We start from the raw sequence: 15,045 nt of genomic DNA, 5'->3' as shown, positions 1-15,045 counted from the left end.
ACAATGTTTACTAAATGCATTCCTAAGTTCTTTTAGAGCAGAACTGTAATATTCCTGTTAGTTGTAAGGCATTACGAATCACGTAATACATGATAGGGTTGCTCAAGGTGAGAATTGTCGTTCATCGATGTGTCTTATTCGTAAGGCTTAAAGAAGCAGTCTTCGTCTAGTAAAATGCATGCGATTTAAAATGCTTTTTCATTATTTATGTTATAATAATTTCCGATTGTATCATATTATTTCGAAGTCTTTTTATTTTCAGTACAATCGTAAAATTCATATACATAAAATCATTATTAATTTATATATATTTATTATACGGATAGAATAAGATGAATTTGTGGATTTTATCATCGTAAAAGTATTATATCAGAGAATAAAATTTTGAATATCATTTTGAATTTGATTTTTAAAAATTAAAAGTGTATGTACATAGCTATAGTATAGCCATCTGCATAGTTGTCCGGTGCATTACAAAGCGACTAACATAACCTATATTCACTTCTGTATTATTGCTTCGAAAAGTTTACGACGTTTTCTTAATAACTGTTTATAAGATGGTTGTGTGCAATGTTGAATGTCTAGACAAAATTATAAAATATCTAAATGTTTCTCCAGACAAATTACGTTTCTGTGAAAATAATGTAAAAATCATGGTTATTTTATTTATTACGACTAATTTAAAAAAAGAAAAAACAGCAGGTATTCTAATTTATATATTTAATTTTTAATTTATTTGTAGATAACAAATATTAATAATTTACAAGCAGACGAACCCGTTACGTATTTTAGTACTCTAATACAAACTTTGGTAAAGAATTCGATATATCCTGATATACTTGGCAATGATAAAGAGACACAGGCTTTAACACGTCAATGGTTAGAATATATAATAATTTGTATTAATTATGCAGATACTTCTGCTCATGCAAAAAGAGTTTTAAAGGTAATATAGAAAAGATTATGTAATTATCAAGAAATATAACAAGTTAATAAATTATTCATTTCTTTTAATTACAGGAATTAAATGTAGCATTGAGTGATCATACTTACTTAAGTGGTACAAAGCGAACTATTGCAGATATTGCACTTTATTATACCTTATATAAAATAATGGTAAAAAAAAGCGCAATAATTAAATATAAAATTGGTTCTAACCTCTTAGGAATCCTTAGTAAAGTCTGCGGATCAATGTAATCTTTCTATCCTCTTTTACTGTTGCAGAGTGAATTAAGTCACCAGGAAAAGGCACAATATGTTCATGTATCTAGATGGTTTGACAATGTACAGCAAGACAAAAAATTGAGGCAGACATTGGATTTAATCTCATTTAATTTGATGCATCTATTCTTATAAAGTAAATAAATAAATTTTGTTTGATTATCTTGTATACTGTTTTAATCAGTCGATATTTATAACAAAATAAATAGTACAAGGAGAAATACTTGTTTGAAATTTCTACAATTTAAAACAAATTTTTGTATATGTATATAACTTGTTTACAAACTTATCAAAAGACAAAAGTAACATTTTTATCAGTTGAATAGAAGAATCAACTAAAAGATGGCATTAGTATCTTAGTTCTGTTGTCGATAACAAAAATGTATTCGATGTAGATGCTTTTTTGAATAATAAGCATATTTATAGTTTATAAATAATGTAGGAATATAAATGAAATAATTTAACATAAGAATCAATTGTTAAAATAAAAATAAAAATAATAACGTTAGTCAGCGTCATCTACCGAATTATAATGTGATTAAAATCTTTGTTCGAGCTTGGTTCTCTTGACCGAAGATATTCATTACTTTACTCTTCGAGTTGGCGATCCATCTAGTCCTTGGACCAACATAGACATAGTAGAGACTTTTTCTCGCGTTATGTGAAATGTCCGAGCGTAATTTGCAGTCGCGATTTTGCCCGTTGTTCTCAAAAAATGCGGAATTTTCACGATCGCCGCGTTTAATGCGTGCGCGTTCGACAAGGAAGCACATTGAAGTAACGTAAAAAGAATCGAATGAAATAATACGGCCTAATTTAGTGCTACTTTTCTCATAGATTTCGCTAAGGACGCATCGCTTGAAGACTTAAAAATCTGTACGCTTTTAATATAACATCGAAATGGCTGATGATTCGAGTGTACGCGTTGCTGTACGGTGAGTTAAATCAATTTTAATATAAAATCTTGCAAGGCACAACTTTCCACTTATACATGTTCTCAAATATTCATCATTGTGTTCTACTAACATATACGTACTGTATATATATATATTAGATTGCAGTTCCAAGGATACTTTTTATCGATGTCATTTCATATCTTATAAAAATATTCTTATAATTACGATTTGTAGATTATGCCCTTAATATCAGTACGTATTTTATTTATTTCAGTTTTATTTGGATTTTTTTTAATTAAAATAATGAGATATTTTCTTATAGCTTGTGTTACTTTCATGTTTTTTTATATTATCAACATGGAAGATTTCTTTCTAAAAAGAATTTCTTTTTATATAATCATGTACTTGAAATATTTTACCAAACTAGTAAAATTTTCTTGCAATGCTTTTTTTTCTTTTTTTTTTTCTTCCTTTTTTATTACATCCTGATACGAATATTACGAAGAAAACTTTCTACGCATTCCTTTAACAAAGGCTAATAGAGTTATGTATACTATATTGCAATATTTATTTTTTCTTTTGTTAAATATAAAAGAGTAACAAGAGAAATTTTCTGCAGTTCTTATTGCGCTATTTGTGGTAGCGTCCGCTACAAATTGACGCGACATAATGCACGATATTGATTTGTCTGTATGATATTCGCAAAGAAGAAATATTCAAGGATTTCATTCAAAGAAAAACTTATTTTATCGATGTTATCTAAATGTTATAATCAGCGGCGTATATTCTTATTGATATAATATGTATTATTCGATTTGTATTTTCCTATTCTTTGTTTACTTAAGAATTATCTTAGGCGTTGTCATTTTTTCTACGCATCGTCTAACTATTAAATCGCTTGATCACATAATATCTCCTTATAAGAAACAGGTGTGTAGGTTTATTGCCGGCTACGTAACAAACGCTCAGGTATCTGAATTTCCGATGAATGGGCCACTCTCTTCCCCGTTTCCCCCTACCTATACTTTGTAACTAATAGTATGCCGGGATCATGTAGCAGGTTTCTATTCGTAATATACACATATTTACCTTTGTATGCGTATCGTATATACTCGTTACGAAAAAGTGCGTCCTATTAACACTTACTTCAGAATATAGATTTTTTAATATCTTATAGATACAAACACTATGTTATCAGCATTATAAAATGAAAAATGTTTTATTTTAGAAATTTTTCTTTACATGTACGAATTAAACAATTCACTTCATTTTTAGATGATTTATATTTTTTAATTAATAGAGAATGTAATTTTTGTCATTAAATATTATTAAATTTTTGTTATTAATTTTAATATTTAACAGAAATATATTCATAAATGTTATATTTATTACAGAATAAGGCCTCAAGTAGCTAGAGAAGTAATTGATATGTGCCGGATTTGTACTCAAGTACCTCCTGGAGAACCCCAGGTCTTTCTTGGACCAGATAAGGCCTTCACTTACGATTATGTTTTTGATACGGGAATTGGTCAAAGCATCATTTATGATACATGCGTCGCTCGTCTAGTAGAAGGTGCTTTGGATGGATACAATGCAACCGTTCTTGCTTATGGTCAAACTGGCTCTGGCAAAACATATACAATGGGTACTGGCTTTGATGTAGAAGTTGATGACAATATTGTTGGCATAATTCCTAGAGCTATTAGGCACTTATTTAACGGAATAGCAGAAAAGCAAGAACGTGCTCGGGAACGTACACAAATGCCACCAGAATTTAAGGTTTAATTACTTTAACATATTTTTATATGTATGGCATAAATTATTTCTCTTATTTATTACGAATTACTGAATATCTAATTCTTTCTGCAGGTTACAGCACAATTTTTAGAATTATATAATGAAGATTTAAAGGATTTATTAGAGCCAGGTGGTCCAAGAGGTGGTGCACGAATTCATGAAGATACAGCTGGAAATATACATTTAGCTGGTGTAGAACCAAGAATTGTAACTAGTCCAGAACAAGCATTAGAATATCTACGTTTAGGAGCATTATCACGTACAACTGGTTCCACACAAATGAATACACAATCATCAAGATCACATGCAATATTTACGTTATATGTGAAACAACAAAGATGCATTAGAGTTGAAGATCCAGATGCCGATGTGGATACAAGTGGTACTGAACCAGCTAATGAATTTGAAACTTTAACTGCAAAATTTCATTTTGTTGACTTAGCTGGTTCAGAACGACTAAAAAGAACAGGTGCTACTGGGGACAGAGCGAAAGAAGGCATATCTATAAATTGTGGATTGGTATGGTTAACAATATCTATCATATAAATAATCCGTATTATAACTTCAATTATATTCGATATTATCATACGAATCTTTAATTTTATAGTTGGCATTAGGAAATGTAATTTCTGCACTTGGAGATAAAGCAAAGAAAGCATTGCATGTACCGTATAGAGATTCAAAATTAACTAGATTATTGCAAGATTCTTTAGGAGGTAATAACAAATATACAATGGATAAAAGAACACCCAGGATACATTCTGTGATAAAATTTAATGTTTACAGGCAATAGTCAAACTGTTATGATAGCTTGTGTTTCACCAAGTGATAGAGATTTTATGGAAACTTTAAGTACTTTAAAATATGCAAATAGAGCAAGAAATATAAAGAACAAAGTTACTATTAATCAGGATAAGAGTTCTAGAACAATTGCTTCTCTTAGAAGAGAAATACAACAGCTTCAATTAGAATTAATGGAATATAGACAAGGTATTTATATACATATACTCTGTGTACATAATTAAATATTTATTATACCTGTTATTTTTTTCATATATTTTGATTTCAGGAAAAAGAGTTGTTGGTGAAGATGGTGTAAATGATGCATGGCATGAAAATCAGATGCTGAACAGTGAACTACAAAGTCTTCGAACAAGAGTTAAAGCACTTTCTGAAACAGTTGAGGCATTGACTGCAAAAAATGTACTTTTATTAGCAGAGAAAGCAGCAGGACAATGGGTATCTGCATCAAGTGGAAGTGGTGAACAGGTAACTAGCTTGGTGCAAGGATATGTTCAGGAAATAGAAGAATTACGAGCTCGTTTGTTAGAAGCAGAGGCTATGTATCACCAATTAAAAAAAAGACAGATACAGGTATGTTATTATATTCATAACATATACATGTATAATTATTTCCTTAATTCTTTATAACTAAATATTGCTTGAAGGTAAATGCTGCAAATCCATATGGAGATAGTTCGTATATTTTACAAAGTGATTCTTCATCAGTTTTAATTGATGCTAAAAAAGAATTGCAAAAAGAAGTAGAAGCATTGGCTGCTTTAAAAGAGCAACAAATGCAAAGTGCTAATACTACAAATAAAGCTGTGGATGAAACAGAAATTGATGACACAGAAAACGGACAAGATTCTATTAGCGAGGATGATTCAGACGATGATTCAGATCGTAAAGGTATGTTTATTTATATTTCATGTTATAATTCATTGAAAAATATTGATTTATTGCTAATATTGTATATTAATTTTATGATGGTTGTCACAGAGGAAGATGAGGAAGAAGAAGCTATGGGCCGTGAATTAGAAGCTTTAACGTCCGATATCGATGTCAAGCAGCGTTTAATTCAGGAATTAGAGCTTTCTCAAAGACGACTACAAACAATGAAGCAACATTATGAAGACAAACTTGCTCAATTGCAAGCGCGTATCAAAGATACACAAGAAGAAAGGGATAAAGTATTATCTTCTTTGCAACAGCAGCCAGCACCACCCACTGAGAAAGTTAAAAAATTAAGAGACGAATATGAAAAAAAATTATCTGCTATGCAGAAAGAAATGCGGCTTCTCCAATCAGCAAAAAAAGAACACGCGAGATTACTTAAAAATCAATCTCAAAACGAAAATAGACTACGTGGACTTCGAAATGAATTAGCAGAAATGAAGAGAGCTAAAGTAAAGCTCTTGAATAAAATGAGAGAAGAGGCTCAAAGACACAAAGAAAATGAATTAAAACGTAATAGAGAAATAGCTCAGTTACGCAAAGAAAGTCGAAGAAATGCAAATATGATTAGATCATTAGAAGCTGATAAAAGAATGAAGGAAGTAGTTCTTCGACGTAAACAGGAGGAAGTATCTGCACTGCGAAAAAGAGATAGAGGACTTAGTCAAAAAGTAGCTGGTAGAACACCTTCCAAACCTGTTAATCCAAAAGCATTGAAACAGCGATGGCAAACTTTTGAGAGAACTATTACTAAACAAGCATTGGCAAAACAAGCTGCAGCTGAAACAGAACGAGAAATGGAAAGATTATTGCAAGAAAGAGATGAATTAGGTAGAGATTTAGATAGATTACAAAAACAGAGAAATATTATGACAACTGCGAGAGGAGATACTACTGACATTGACGAAGAAATTGACAATTTTAAAAGTAAAATAAGCTATTTGCAGGTAATAGTAGACTTTCTTTAATTTTTTAAATAGCACTAATTAATTATTGCTAATAATCGAAGTGATTTTTATAGGATAGTATAGCTGAATGTCAAAGAGATATGGTAGAAATGGGAGATGGCGAAGCAGAGAGTGAACCTGGTGTTGAAGCATTAATCTCTACTATTCGTACTGTAGACGAAGCTCAATATTTATTACAAAGAATGTTGGCATTTACAGTAGAACAAAGTTGCGTAGCTGCACAAAAACAACTTGAAGTAAGAGATATGGAATCACGCTTAAATCAAGTAGCACAAGAAAGTGATGTACAGCATCAATTACTTGAACATGTATTGCGCGACCGAGATCTTTTGTCTCTTACAAATAATCATAATACATCGACATATAGTCCTCCTAGCTCAAGAAGTTCCTCCCCTGATAAGTAAGTAAAAAAAGGATCTTTATTATTTAACAAATAAATTTCAATATATAGATGCATCTGCTTTACTTTCCTACCAGAAAGTAAAAAATGGTTTTAAAATCATCTTATAGTACAAGAAGCTGTAGTTAAATCTATCTCAGCCAGCCAATATGCAAATGTGTATAAATTAATTTGAAAGATATTCAGAGCATGCTTAGTATTTTTTATTTTTATATTATGTCTATATATTCTATGTATAGCAGTGAAAGTTACAATCAAATTATAAATATGGAAGAAAAACAGCGAAATAATAAAGTGAGGCGAAGAACAACTCAACCTCAAGAGCTTCTCTATGGAGTGCATGCTAGCCCAGAAAATTTAAAAGTAGAAGATCAAAATCAAAACCACAATCATCCGCTCACAAGGGTACCCAGTGCACCTGGTAGCCTAAAGTAGGTTCAGCTTTTAGAAACATGCTTTGTTATTAACCATTAATTTTTAAATCATCTTGCGAATTATTTATATTCTTGTATATTATTTTTAATAATATATTGTACAAATTCAAATACATCATATTTTGTAAATTTTTCAGGGGATTAGTACTTACTAGAAGTCAACATAATACAGGTGTAACTGGTGGATCACCAACTTTGAGTCGTCGCGATAGTACATCACCTCGACCATTACGAAGACCACTTCATCCTGGAGGAGGTTCTATGTGAGTGATAATTCTGCAGTACATCTTTGTTCTTGTATTTCTCATATATCTTTGTCTCGATGCTCTGTTATATGCACGGTGAGCTTCCTGAAATGAATTTACATTCAATAAATGGGTGCCTTTCACAAAAGTATAACAAGATGGATTATAAATACAAATATAGTGAAAAAATTAAACGGAATAAAATTAGAATGCATTTTGGTAAAAGAGTAAAAAATATAAAAATTCCGACATCGAAATACGATCGTGTTCGGTATTTAGAAAAGAATAATATTGCCTAATAAACTTACAGAAAATATCTGCAAATATTAATAAATACAGTATTTATATCTGTGGAAATAAAGAAGAAAATAAAAATTAAAAACGAACAAACGCTTATTTTAATACTGCAAAGTTTATTTTACTTTCACAGATATAAATTTATATTAAATTCTAAAACAACTTCATGTAAGGTGAATTTAAATTACTTTCTGATTATCATAAGTTAATACATCAGGTAATGTTACTAACATGTGTATCATATACAAAGAAGATTATGTATTATACAATATTCTACATTCTATTTGTTAAAGAACACTGCTAATGTTTGGTATTATAAGTATTATAGTTATAAACTAAAACATGTTACCTTTTTTTATATAAATTTATTAATATGTGATATTCATTTTGTGCTTTGCATCACATTATGAAATAAAATAATCAGAAATTGTTTACATGTACAAAATATAAAATTTGATAACAGAAAATTTCAATTTGTATAGATTTAAGATTTACTTTTGTATCGTTCAGAGTTAATAAATAATTGCACAAATAATCCTTCCATAATACTGTGCAGTAATAATGTTTATATAAAGTCCTCCTTTATACATTATAATGCCTTTATATAAATATTCTATATCCAATTTTTCATATCATATAATTGTATGTGCTTTCGCTTTTCTTTTAACTCTAAATTGCTAAAACAACATACAACTGATATAAAATATTAATATTTGATATGTTATCATGTATGATACTATCATTAACTATGCTGATTTATGTCAAATTAATTCGCGTCTTATTTATTCAATAGTTAAACAAATCATATGTTTCGAACTTATACATACATATATTCTTTAATCAATTATATTGGTTTATAATTATAGTACTTACTATGCACACGCATGCATTGTGTTTTAATACAATGAAGGCATGACTATTAACTGGGATTATAGCTGATTACTACCAGCTAACTAACATGCTAACATAATAAACACCTCAATTAGGGAACAGGTAGCGCATACGGATATTTCTTCACCGCCTGGTTCACCAACGACATACCGACGTTTCAATAGTCGCGAAGAAAATGTCTTCTCCAGACTTACTGCGAGTAGGCAACCAATGTCTGTAGATCCACAGCCTATGAAAGGAATAATTTCCCAATATCAGGGAAAGGTACTTAGATTAATTGAATAAAAGTTATCATAGATCATATAAATATTATTCAATATTTATTATATATTTTAGGCTCAACCTCGAGCAGTTCTGCAATGTTCTCATATAGCAGAAGGGCATAGTAAAGCTGTTTTGACTATTTATGCAACTACGGATTTACTTTTTAGTGGATCGAAAGGTAAATATATATACATAGTGATATTTTACAATTTATTTTAATTAAATACTTTAATTAAACATTATGTATTAATTATAATGAAATAATTGTACATGTGTTATTTATAAATTTTAGATCGTACTGTAAAAGTATGGGACTTAAGAACCGGAATTGAGAATTTAACACTTAGTGGTCATCCAAATAATGTTGTCGCAGTTAAATATTCTGCATTACATCATTTATTATTTAGTGTCTCTGCAGCTTATGTTAAAGTGTGGGATTTGCGAGCTGGTAATACTTGCATAAAAACTCTTTTCTCATCAGGCCAAGCACAAAGTGGCCCAATTGCTTTATCGACTCCATCTAGAACACTACAAGTACCTGTGGGTGAAACAACTATCAATGATCTTGTATTAAGTTTAAACGAAAGAGAATTGTATACTGCATCTAGTGATAAAGTGAGAATATGGGATCTTCGTAAATTGACATATAATGGTAAATTAAGTACACCTCATACAGCAGCTGTTATGTGCTTAGCTGTTGGTGATGATGGTAGAGTAATAGCAGGCAGTAAAGATCATTTGATTTCTCTTGTTGAACCTAATACTTCTGGTCAATCTGTAAGTTTAGCCCCGCCGCATTATGATGGAGTTCAATGTTTAGCTACAAGTGACAGTACTCTATTTTCTGGTAACTCTTATTATTGTTTATTATTATTTTATATTATTTAACGTTATTATTTTATATTAATAACATCTCTAATTAAAAACTATAATATTATAGGTTCAAGAGATATGTGTATTAAAAGATGGGATTTAGGTAGAATGGAATTAGTTCAATCATTAAATAATGCACACAAAGATTGGATCCTAGGATTGTGTATAATAAACGATGGTTCTATAATGGTGTCAGGATGTCGTGGTGGTGTTTTGAAAGCATGGTCAGTTCCCAAAGATCAAACAGGAGAATGTACTTCTATTGGCGAAGTTCGAGCACATGGATCTGCAATTAATGCAGTCACAACAAATCAACAACACATTTTTACTGCTAGCAAGTGAGTTCATTATATTTATATCTATTTTATTTTCATTGCTGCACCCTAAGCACTGATCACATTTTATAAATATTCTGCACCATTGAATATAAAGGCAGATGTTGTATTATTTAAATTACTCGCAAATAAATAATTTCACAAAAAATGTGCTTAGGTTCAGCTCATTTAATAATATCTTGAGTGAAATAACAACTTGGATGTTGATTGCAGCTCTGGAGAGGTGAAGCTGTGGCGTATTCCTGATTCCTCTTTAACTATGTCTATTTCCACAGTTTCTCTTTAACTTACTTTATTTTTGTGCTGCTTGTTATTGTTTTCTTTATTTTTTATTGATATGGTAATACACATATTTTATGGCATTTAAAATGTTTCCATGATTATCATAAAAAATTTGAGCATATTGCATAAATTTGAATGGTTTCTATTTTTTATTTATTTATTTATTTATTTAGTAGCATCTTTTGTCTTGCTAATAGTCACTGGCTTTTTTATGCATACACATACGTATATACATGCACTTTATTTTAAATATCATCGATAATATTAAAAAATTCGTAAATAAATTGTATATTTAATATTTGTTTTATATAACTTTAAATAGAAAATAGCAAAAACATATATTTGTCTCGATTACGCGGTAAATGTGCTATGATAATTCTATATTAAAATGTATTAATCTTAATATTTATTCAAATATTGTATATTCAAAATACACATTGGAAATAAGCATTGATTTTCCACATCATTAATTCTAAAGAGAACACTTCCAAGTTGATGATAATTCACCCAAGTTTTGTAAATTCGTTGTGTGTAATGGTTTATTGTCTCTAAAACATGTATTATGCCTAATGGAAATGGAAATTTAATTTGATTTTTATTACTTTGCTTCTATGTGGTACTTTGCATGGTTACCGTGTCAACGCAAAGTGATGGAACTGTGAGATTGTGGAGCTACTATAAGAGAGATGCAAGAACTTTCCAAAGAAGCAATTCACTAAAAAGTTAACACTTTAATATAATCGGTTATATTTATTTTATATTGTAGGCGACTTTAATCTAATTTATTATTATATAGCAATATATAATTATAGCAATCGCAAGCAACTAAAACAATTAAAATAATACAGTTCACATAAAAAAGAAATGTGCTTTTTTTATTGTTCAGTAATGCTGCTTTTATTTTATATTTATTGTTCGCATAAATTTTTAGACATTTTTAGATCTGATAAAAAAATTTTAAAACGTGTTCTACTCAAATAGAATTTTGTTTAATTTACTATATGCATTTTATTAGAGAAAAAGTATGACCTATATAAAATCTTTGCTATTTGTATAGTTCATTCTGCCAAATGCTACAAAATAAGCAAACTGCAAACTAAGCGTAATGTTATAATATGCCTAAAAGTAAAATTAATAACATTATCTAATAAGAATAGTTTGGTATTATCTAGCATTTATTTTATTATGAACATTAGGGTGGTAATAATTATAATATTTATTTTTAGTACAAACAATAATTGTTGGTTAATACTGTACAGTCTGAGATCTTTGTAGGTCCCATGTACTCGATATTGTCAGGGTTGGCTGTTATTCAATTTTCTTCTAAAAATTAAAAAAACAGTATTATACCTTAAGCCTTACATTTTTTAAATATATTTGCAATAACAAAAGAGAAAATAAATGGAATGTTATAATACATGCATTTTTTATTACTTTAAACTTAATATAAAATATTCTATGTACCTCTTCTTTTTTTTGTGTGCTGTAAGTGACTCTTGACCACTGTCATCTGCACTTTCATCTTCAGATTGACTAGTACTACTGCTACTGCTTGAAGAACTACTCGAAGATCCACTTGATGAATCACTGGCTACTCCTGTATCTTCTTTTACATCTATTGTTTCTGCAAGTGCTGCAAGTTCCGGTTCTTTATCCCTGAGTACTTTTAACCACTTACGTGATAATTTTGGCCTTCCACGTATCTAAAAAGATAATAACGAAATACATTTTTTATATTTACATAATTTAATGTACATGTTGTAAAGAATGAATGAAGTGTATTCATTGTTATTGTACCGTTTTGTGCCATACAACTGGAAAATTGGTACGAGAACAGAAATTTTGAGTAACTGCAATAGTTTCATCTAAATTCAGTACAACATGCCACCAACCACCTGGCACAAAAACTGTTTCACCAGGATTTTGTAAAATCTCTATTGGCAAGCAATCTTGAGGCCACGTAGGTAATTTTGTACGTGGATAAATAACAGAAAACCATGTTATAGCTTCATCTCTCTGTTTTCCACCTTCAGCTGCAGTTACTTTTAGAAGCTCACGAGGAGTATTGGTAGGGAAGAGGCACCAACGCTTATGACCCGAAATCAGTGCATTCCATGCACTAGTCCCTAATGGATCTATATGAATACCTGTGCCTATTATATATAAATGATTTTGTTATATCCGTTCATACATTAATAATATTTTTATACAGTACATACCAGATCTAGCAGGCCCCATAACAAACCACCGATACGGTGGTCTACGATGTTCACCCGCATGTTGGAAAAGATCATCACGAAAATATTTTGGAATAACATAATCTTCTAATAACTTTTTCCGTCTTGGATGTTCTCCAAACGAACTATCAAAGATATACAAAGGAGAATCGTCTTCATTGTTGAGCATATATCGTACATAGTACTTCATTTTCATCTTAACACTATATCCTTCATTATCTTCTCCACATTTAAACTTTTGGTTTCTGTATTTTTTTACTAACCTCTGCATGCCGACAGAATATTATTGGAGTAAGTCTAAGTACAAGTTAATATTTGTTTACGATATAAAATTTATTTATTTTTTTTAAGGATTACCTCTATAGTCCATTTATGTTGGGCTTTCCAACCATTTTGAACACCTTGTATTATCACAGGTTTATAAGGTTTCTCATATTTTTCAATAAATTCTTCTGTAATTACTATAGATTCATCTATGCGTTCTACATTATCTTGGAAATTCCAAAAAGTTTCAAACTTTTTGCTATATCCATGCTGAGTCCAAGCTACTTTATCTCCAAGTTCTAAAGAAATATTAATGTATTAAACAACATTATATTATCATATAAAACATGTGCTATACTTTTCTTATGTTTAGAAAATTAATAAAAAAAAATATATCTTTGAATAAAAATATACTTAGCATAGAAATGTAATACATTACGATACATTTTTTTATTTGCTTGTAAATTGAATTAAAAAATTACAAATTATAAATATACATAACTAGGATTGTATTAATTTTAATAATTTTAGAAGATTCAATATTACATCATCCCCAAGGTCTTAATAGTATAGATTTATCTCAACGTTATTAGCGATTTTTACGTTTCATTTTTAAAATATGTTGAGAACAAATACACTTCATTTGCTTCAACTTGAATAACACGTACAAAGCAAAAAATATGAGGAGATTTGTAGAAAACATACTTCTGACATATTAATAAGTAGGTTAGAAATTTGATTGTAAAACTTATTCACCTGGTCTAGCTTTTCTTTTAACTTCTTTAATCCTTTTCTTAGCACGATGATCCAACTTGAATTCCTCCGTCATGACAACTACTATAATATCCTATTAATTATTCTAATTACAATACAAGTATTTACAACGTACACTTGAAAAATCCTATGCTACACTGTCGTGTGCTCAATGATAACCGCGACTTTTAGTTCCTTTTATTCCCGTGAGGCGTGTCAAAACATTAGTCGATATTTTCAGATCGCTACAGTGCAAAGCGTTTATACAAGTATAGCTCGATCATCGAAGCTAAATCTTTAACGTTTCTCCTACGCAAATAAATATAACTTTGTCAAATGTCAATGGCTTTATATTTGTTGTCTTTTTAATTAGCGCAGTTACGTTAACATGATTACTCTTGCGAAAATGTTCAATATTGTATAGCGTATACACTTGGAATTATAAGAGGCGCTGACAATCGCACCTGAATGGCCTACGTGACAAATATCACGTTCATGTGCCATATGTACGATACTTTTAAAAAGGAAGAAACCACACCTGCTCGGATATTAGTAAAAGCATATCTGGTGTGGTTATATGTAAGAAAATATGTTATTGCACTTAAAAAAAGAAAAAATAAAAAAAGAGACTTTTAATAAGATTATAACTATAAAACTGTTAATAAATTTTAAATATTTTCGATAAAAAGTAATGCGTGCTTTCGAAATAAAAGATTAATTAATAGAAAATCGTTATTGAACTATTATGTGTGCGCAAAAAAGACAGACGATTGAAGGAAAACAAAAAGATGCCTAATTCGGTATGTCTCGACGACGATAGTCGACACGACAAGTCTGGCGTAAGTATATGATCAGAAGTTCAACGGTTCGATTCGGCGCATGCGCCGGTACAGAAGAAGCTCGCGTAGTGACGAAACAGAAAGAGGAGAAGAGGAGAAAAGGAGGAGAAAAAGAAAAAAAGGAGGAGAGGAGTCGAGCGCGCATACGGCGTGATACGGCACGACACGGTGCGGCGCGACACGCACGACGGTGTATGTATGTACAAGAGGAAGAAGAGACACGACGCCATGTTTTGATGTCGTCATACCCCCCCTTCTTAAAGCTCTGTCTCTTGCATAGTATGATAGTCGGTCGTGTCAGTGTTTTTTATC

At 30.3% G+C, this 15,045-nt stretch overlaps 3 protein-coding genes across 9 annotated transcripts; 2 read left to right on the top strand and 1 right to left on the bottom strand.

Moving 5' to 3' along the window:
- Positions 1-109: 109 nt before the first annotated feature.
- Positions 110-1,442, top strand: LOC127071677 (eukaryotic translation elongation factor 1 epsilon-1). Of its 3 annotated transcripts, none has more exons than XM_051011218.1 (4): positions 110-702; positions 771-946; positions 1,021-1,116; positions 1,225-1,442. In XM_051011218.1, exons 1-4 carry the CDS (start codon positions 558-560, stop codon positions 1,354-1,356), a joined length of 549 nt encoding a protein of 182 aa, XP_050867175.1. In that variant the 5' UTR covers positions 110-557; the 3' UTR covers positions 1,357-1,442. The 3 variants fall into 3 exon arrangements, with proteins under 3 accessions (XP_050867175.1, XP_050867176.1, XP_050867177.1); XM_051011219.1 differs by having other exon boundaries at positions 116-656; positions 743-946; XM_051011220.1 differs by having other exon boundaries at positions 138-644; positions 743-946.
- A 341-nt stretch (positions 1,443-1,783) lies between these two features.
- On the top strand, positions 1,784-12,059 carry LOC127071667 (kinesin-like protein KIF21A). 5 transcript variants are annotated; one of them, XM_051011198.1, is made up of 17 exons: positions 1,785-1,998; positions 2,059-2,156; positions 3,512-3,896; positions 3,987-4,433; positions 4,522-4,630; positions 4,701-4,904; positions 4,984-5,288; positions 5,363-5,606; positions 5,697-6,598; positions 6,673-7,019; positions 7,259-7,450; positions 7,591-7,716; positions 8,982-9,150; positions 9,223-9,328; positions 9,443-9,997; positions 10,091-10,361; positions 11,289-12,059. In XM_051011198.1, the coding sequence occupies exons 2-17, from the start codon at positions 2,122-2,124 to the stop codon at positions 11,365-11,367; spliced, it is 4,476 nt and encodes a 1,491-aa protein (XP_050867155.1). In that variant the 5' UTR covers positions 1,785-1,998; positions 2,059-2,121; the 3' UTR covers positions 11,368-12,059. The 5 variants fall into 5 exon arrangements, with proteins under 5 accessions (XP_050867156.1, XP_050867159.1, XP_050867155.1 ...); XM_051011199.1 differs by having other exon boundaries at positions 1,784-2,156; positions 7,262-7,450; XM_051011197.1 differs by having other exon boundaries at positions 1,785-2,156.
- On the bottom strand, positions 10,090-14,723 carry LOC127071674 (bifunctional arginine demethylase and lysyl-hydroxylase PSR). The gene is made up of 6 exons (XM_051011213.1): positions 13,898-14,723; positions 13,235-13,440; positions 12,860-13,142; positions 12,438-12,793; positions 12,105-12,343; positions 10,090-11,963 (listed from the first exon to the last, which is right to left on the bottom strand). The coding sequence occupies exons 1-6, from the start codon at positions 13,968-13,970 to the stop codon at positions 11,936-11,938; spliced, it is 1,185 nt and encodes a 394-aa protein (XP_050867170.1). The 5' UTR covers positions 13,971-14,723; the 3' UTR covers positions 10,090-11,935.
- Between the last annotated feature and the right edge of the window lie 322 nt (positions 14,724-15,045).

The sequence above is a fragment of the Vespula vulgaris genome, chromosome 22 (assembly GCF_905475345.1).
Source record: "Vespula vulgaris chromosome 22, iyVesVulg1.1, whole genome shotgun sequence".
Taxonomy (NCBI): Eukaryota; Metazoa; Arthropoda; class Insecta; order Hymenoptera; family Vespidae; genus Vespula; species Vespula vulgaris.
Note: the sequence above shows the minus strand (reverse complement) of the source record. Positions and strands in the feature narration are given on the sequence as shown.

Bases quoted from the DNA above. Each gene is read 5' to 3' on its own strand.
- LOC127071677 (XM_051011218.1), top strand. From the start codon at position 558: ATGGTTGTGTGCAATGTTGAATGTCTAGACAAAATTATAAAATATCTA. The intron at 703-770 runs GTATTCTAATTT...ATTTACAAGCAG, and splicing joins AAAAAAAGAAAAAACAGCAG to ACGAACCCGTTACGTATTTT. The intron at 947-1,020 runs GTAATATAGAAA...TTTTAATTACAG, and splicing joins ATGCAAAAAGAGTTTTAAAG to GAATTAAATGTAGCATTGAG.
- LOC127071667 (XM_051011198.1), top strand. From the start codon at position 2,122: ATGGCTGATGATTCGAGTGTACGCGTTGCTGTACG. The intron at 5,289-5,362 runs GTATGTTATTAT...TATTGCTTGAAG, and splicing joins TAAAAAAAAGACAGATACAG to GTAAATGCTGCAAATCCATA. The intron at 6,599-6,672 runs GTAATAGTAGAC...TGATTTTTATAG, and splicing joins GTAAAATAAGCTATTTGCAG to GATAGTATAGCTGAATGTCA.
- LOC127071674 (XM_051011213.1), bottom strand. From the start codon at position 13,970: ATGACGGAGGAATTCAAGTTGGATCATCGTGCTAAGAAAAGGATTAAA. The intron at 12,794-12,859 runs GTATGTACTGTA...TATATATAATAG, and splicing joins TATGGGGCCTGCTAGATCTG to GCACAGGTATTCATATAGAT. The intron at 11,964-12,104 runs GTACATAGAATA...TTTAATTTTTAG, and splicing joins GCACACAAAAAAAAGAAGAG to AAGAAAATTGAATAACAGCC.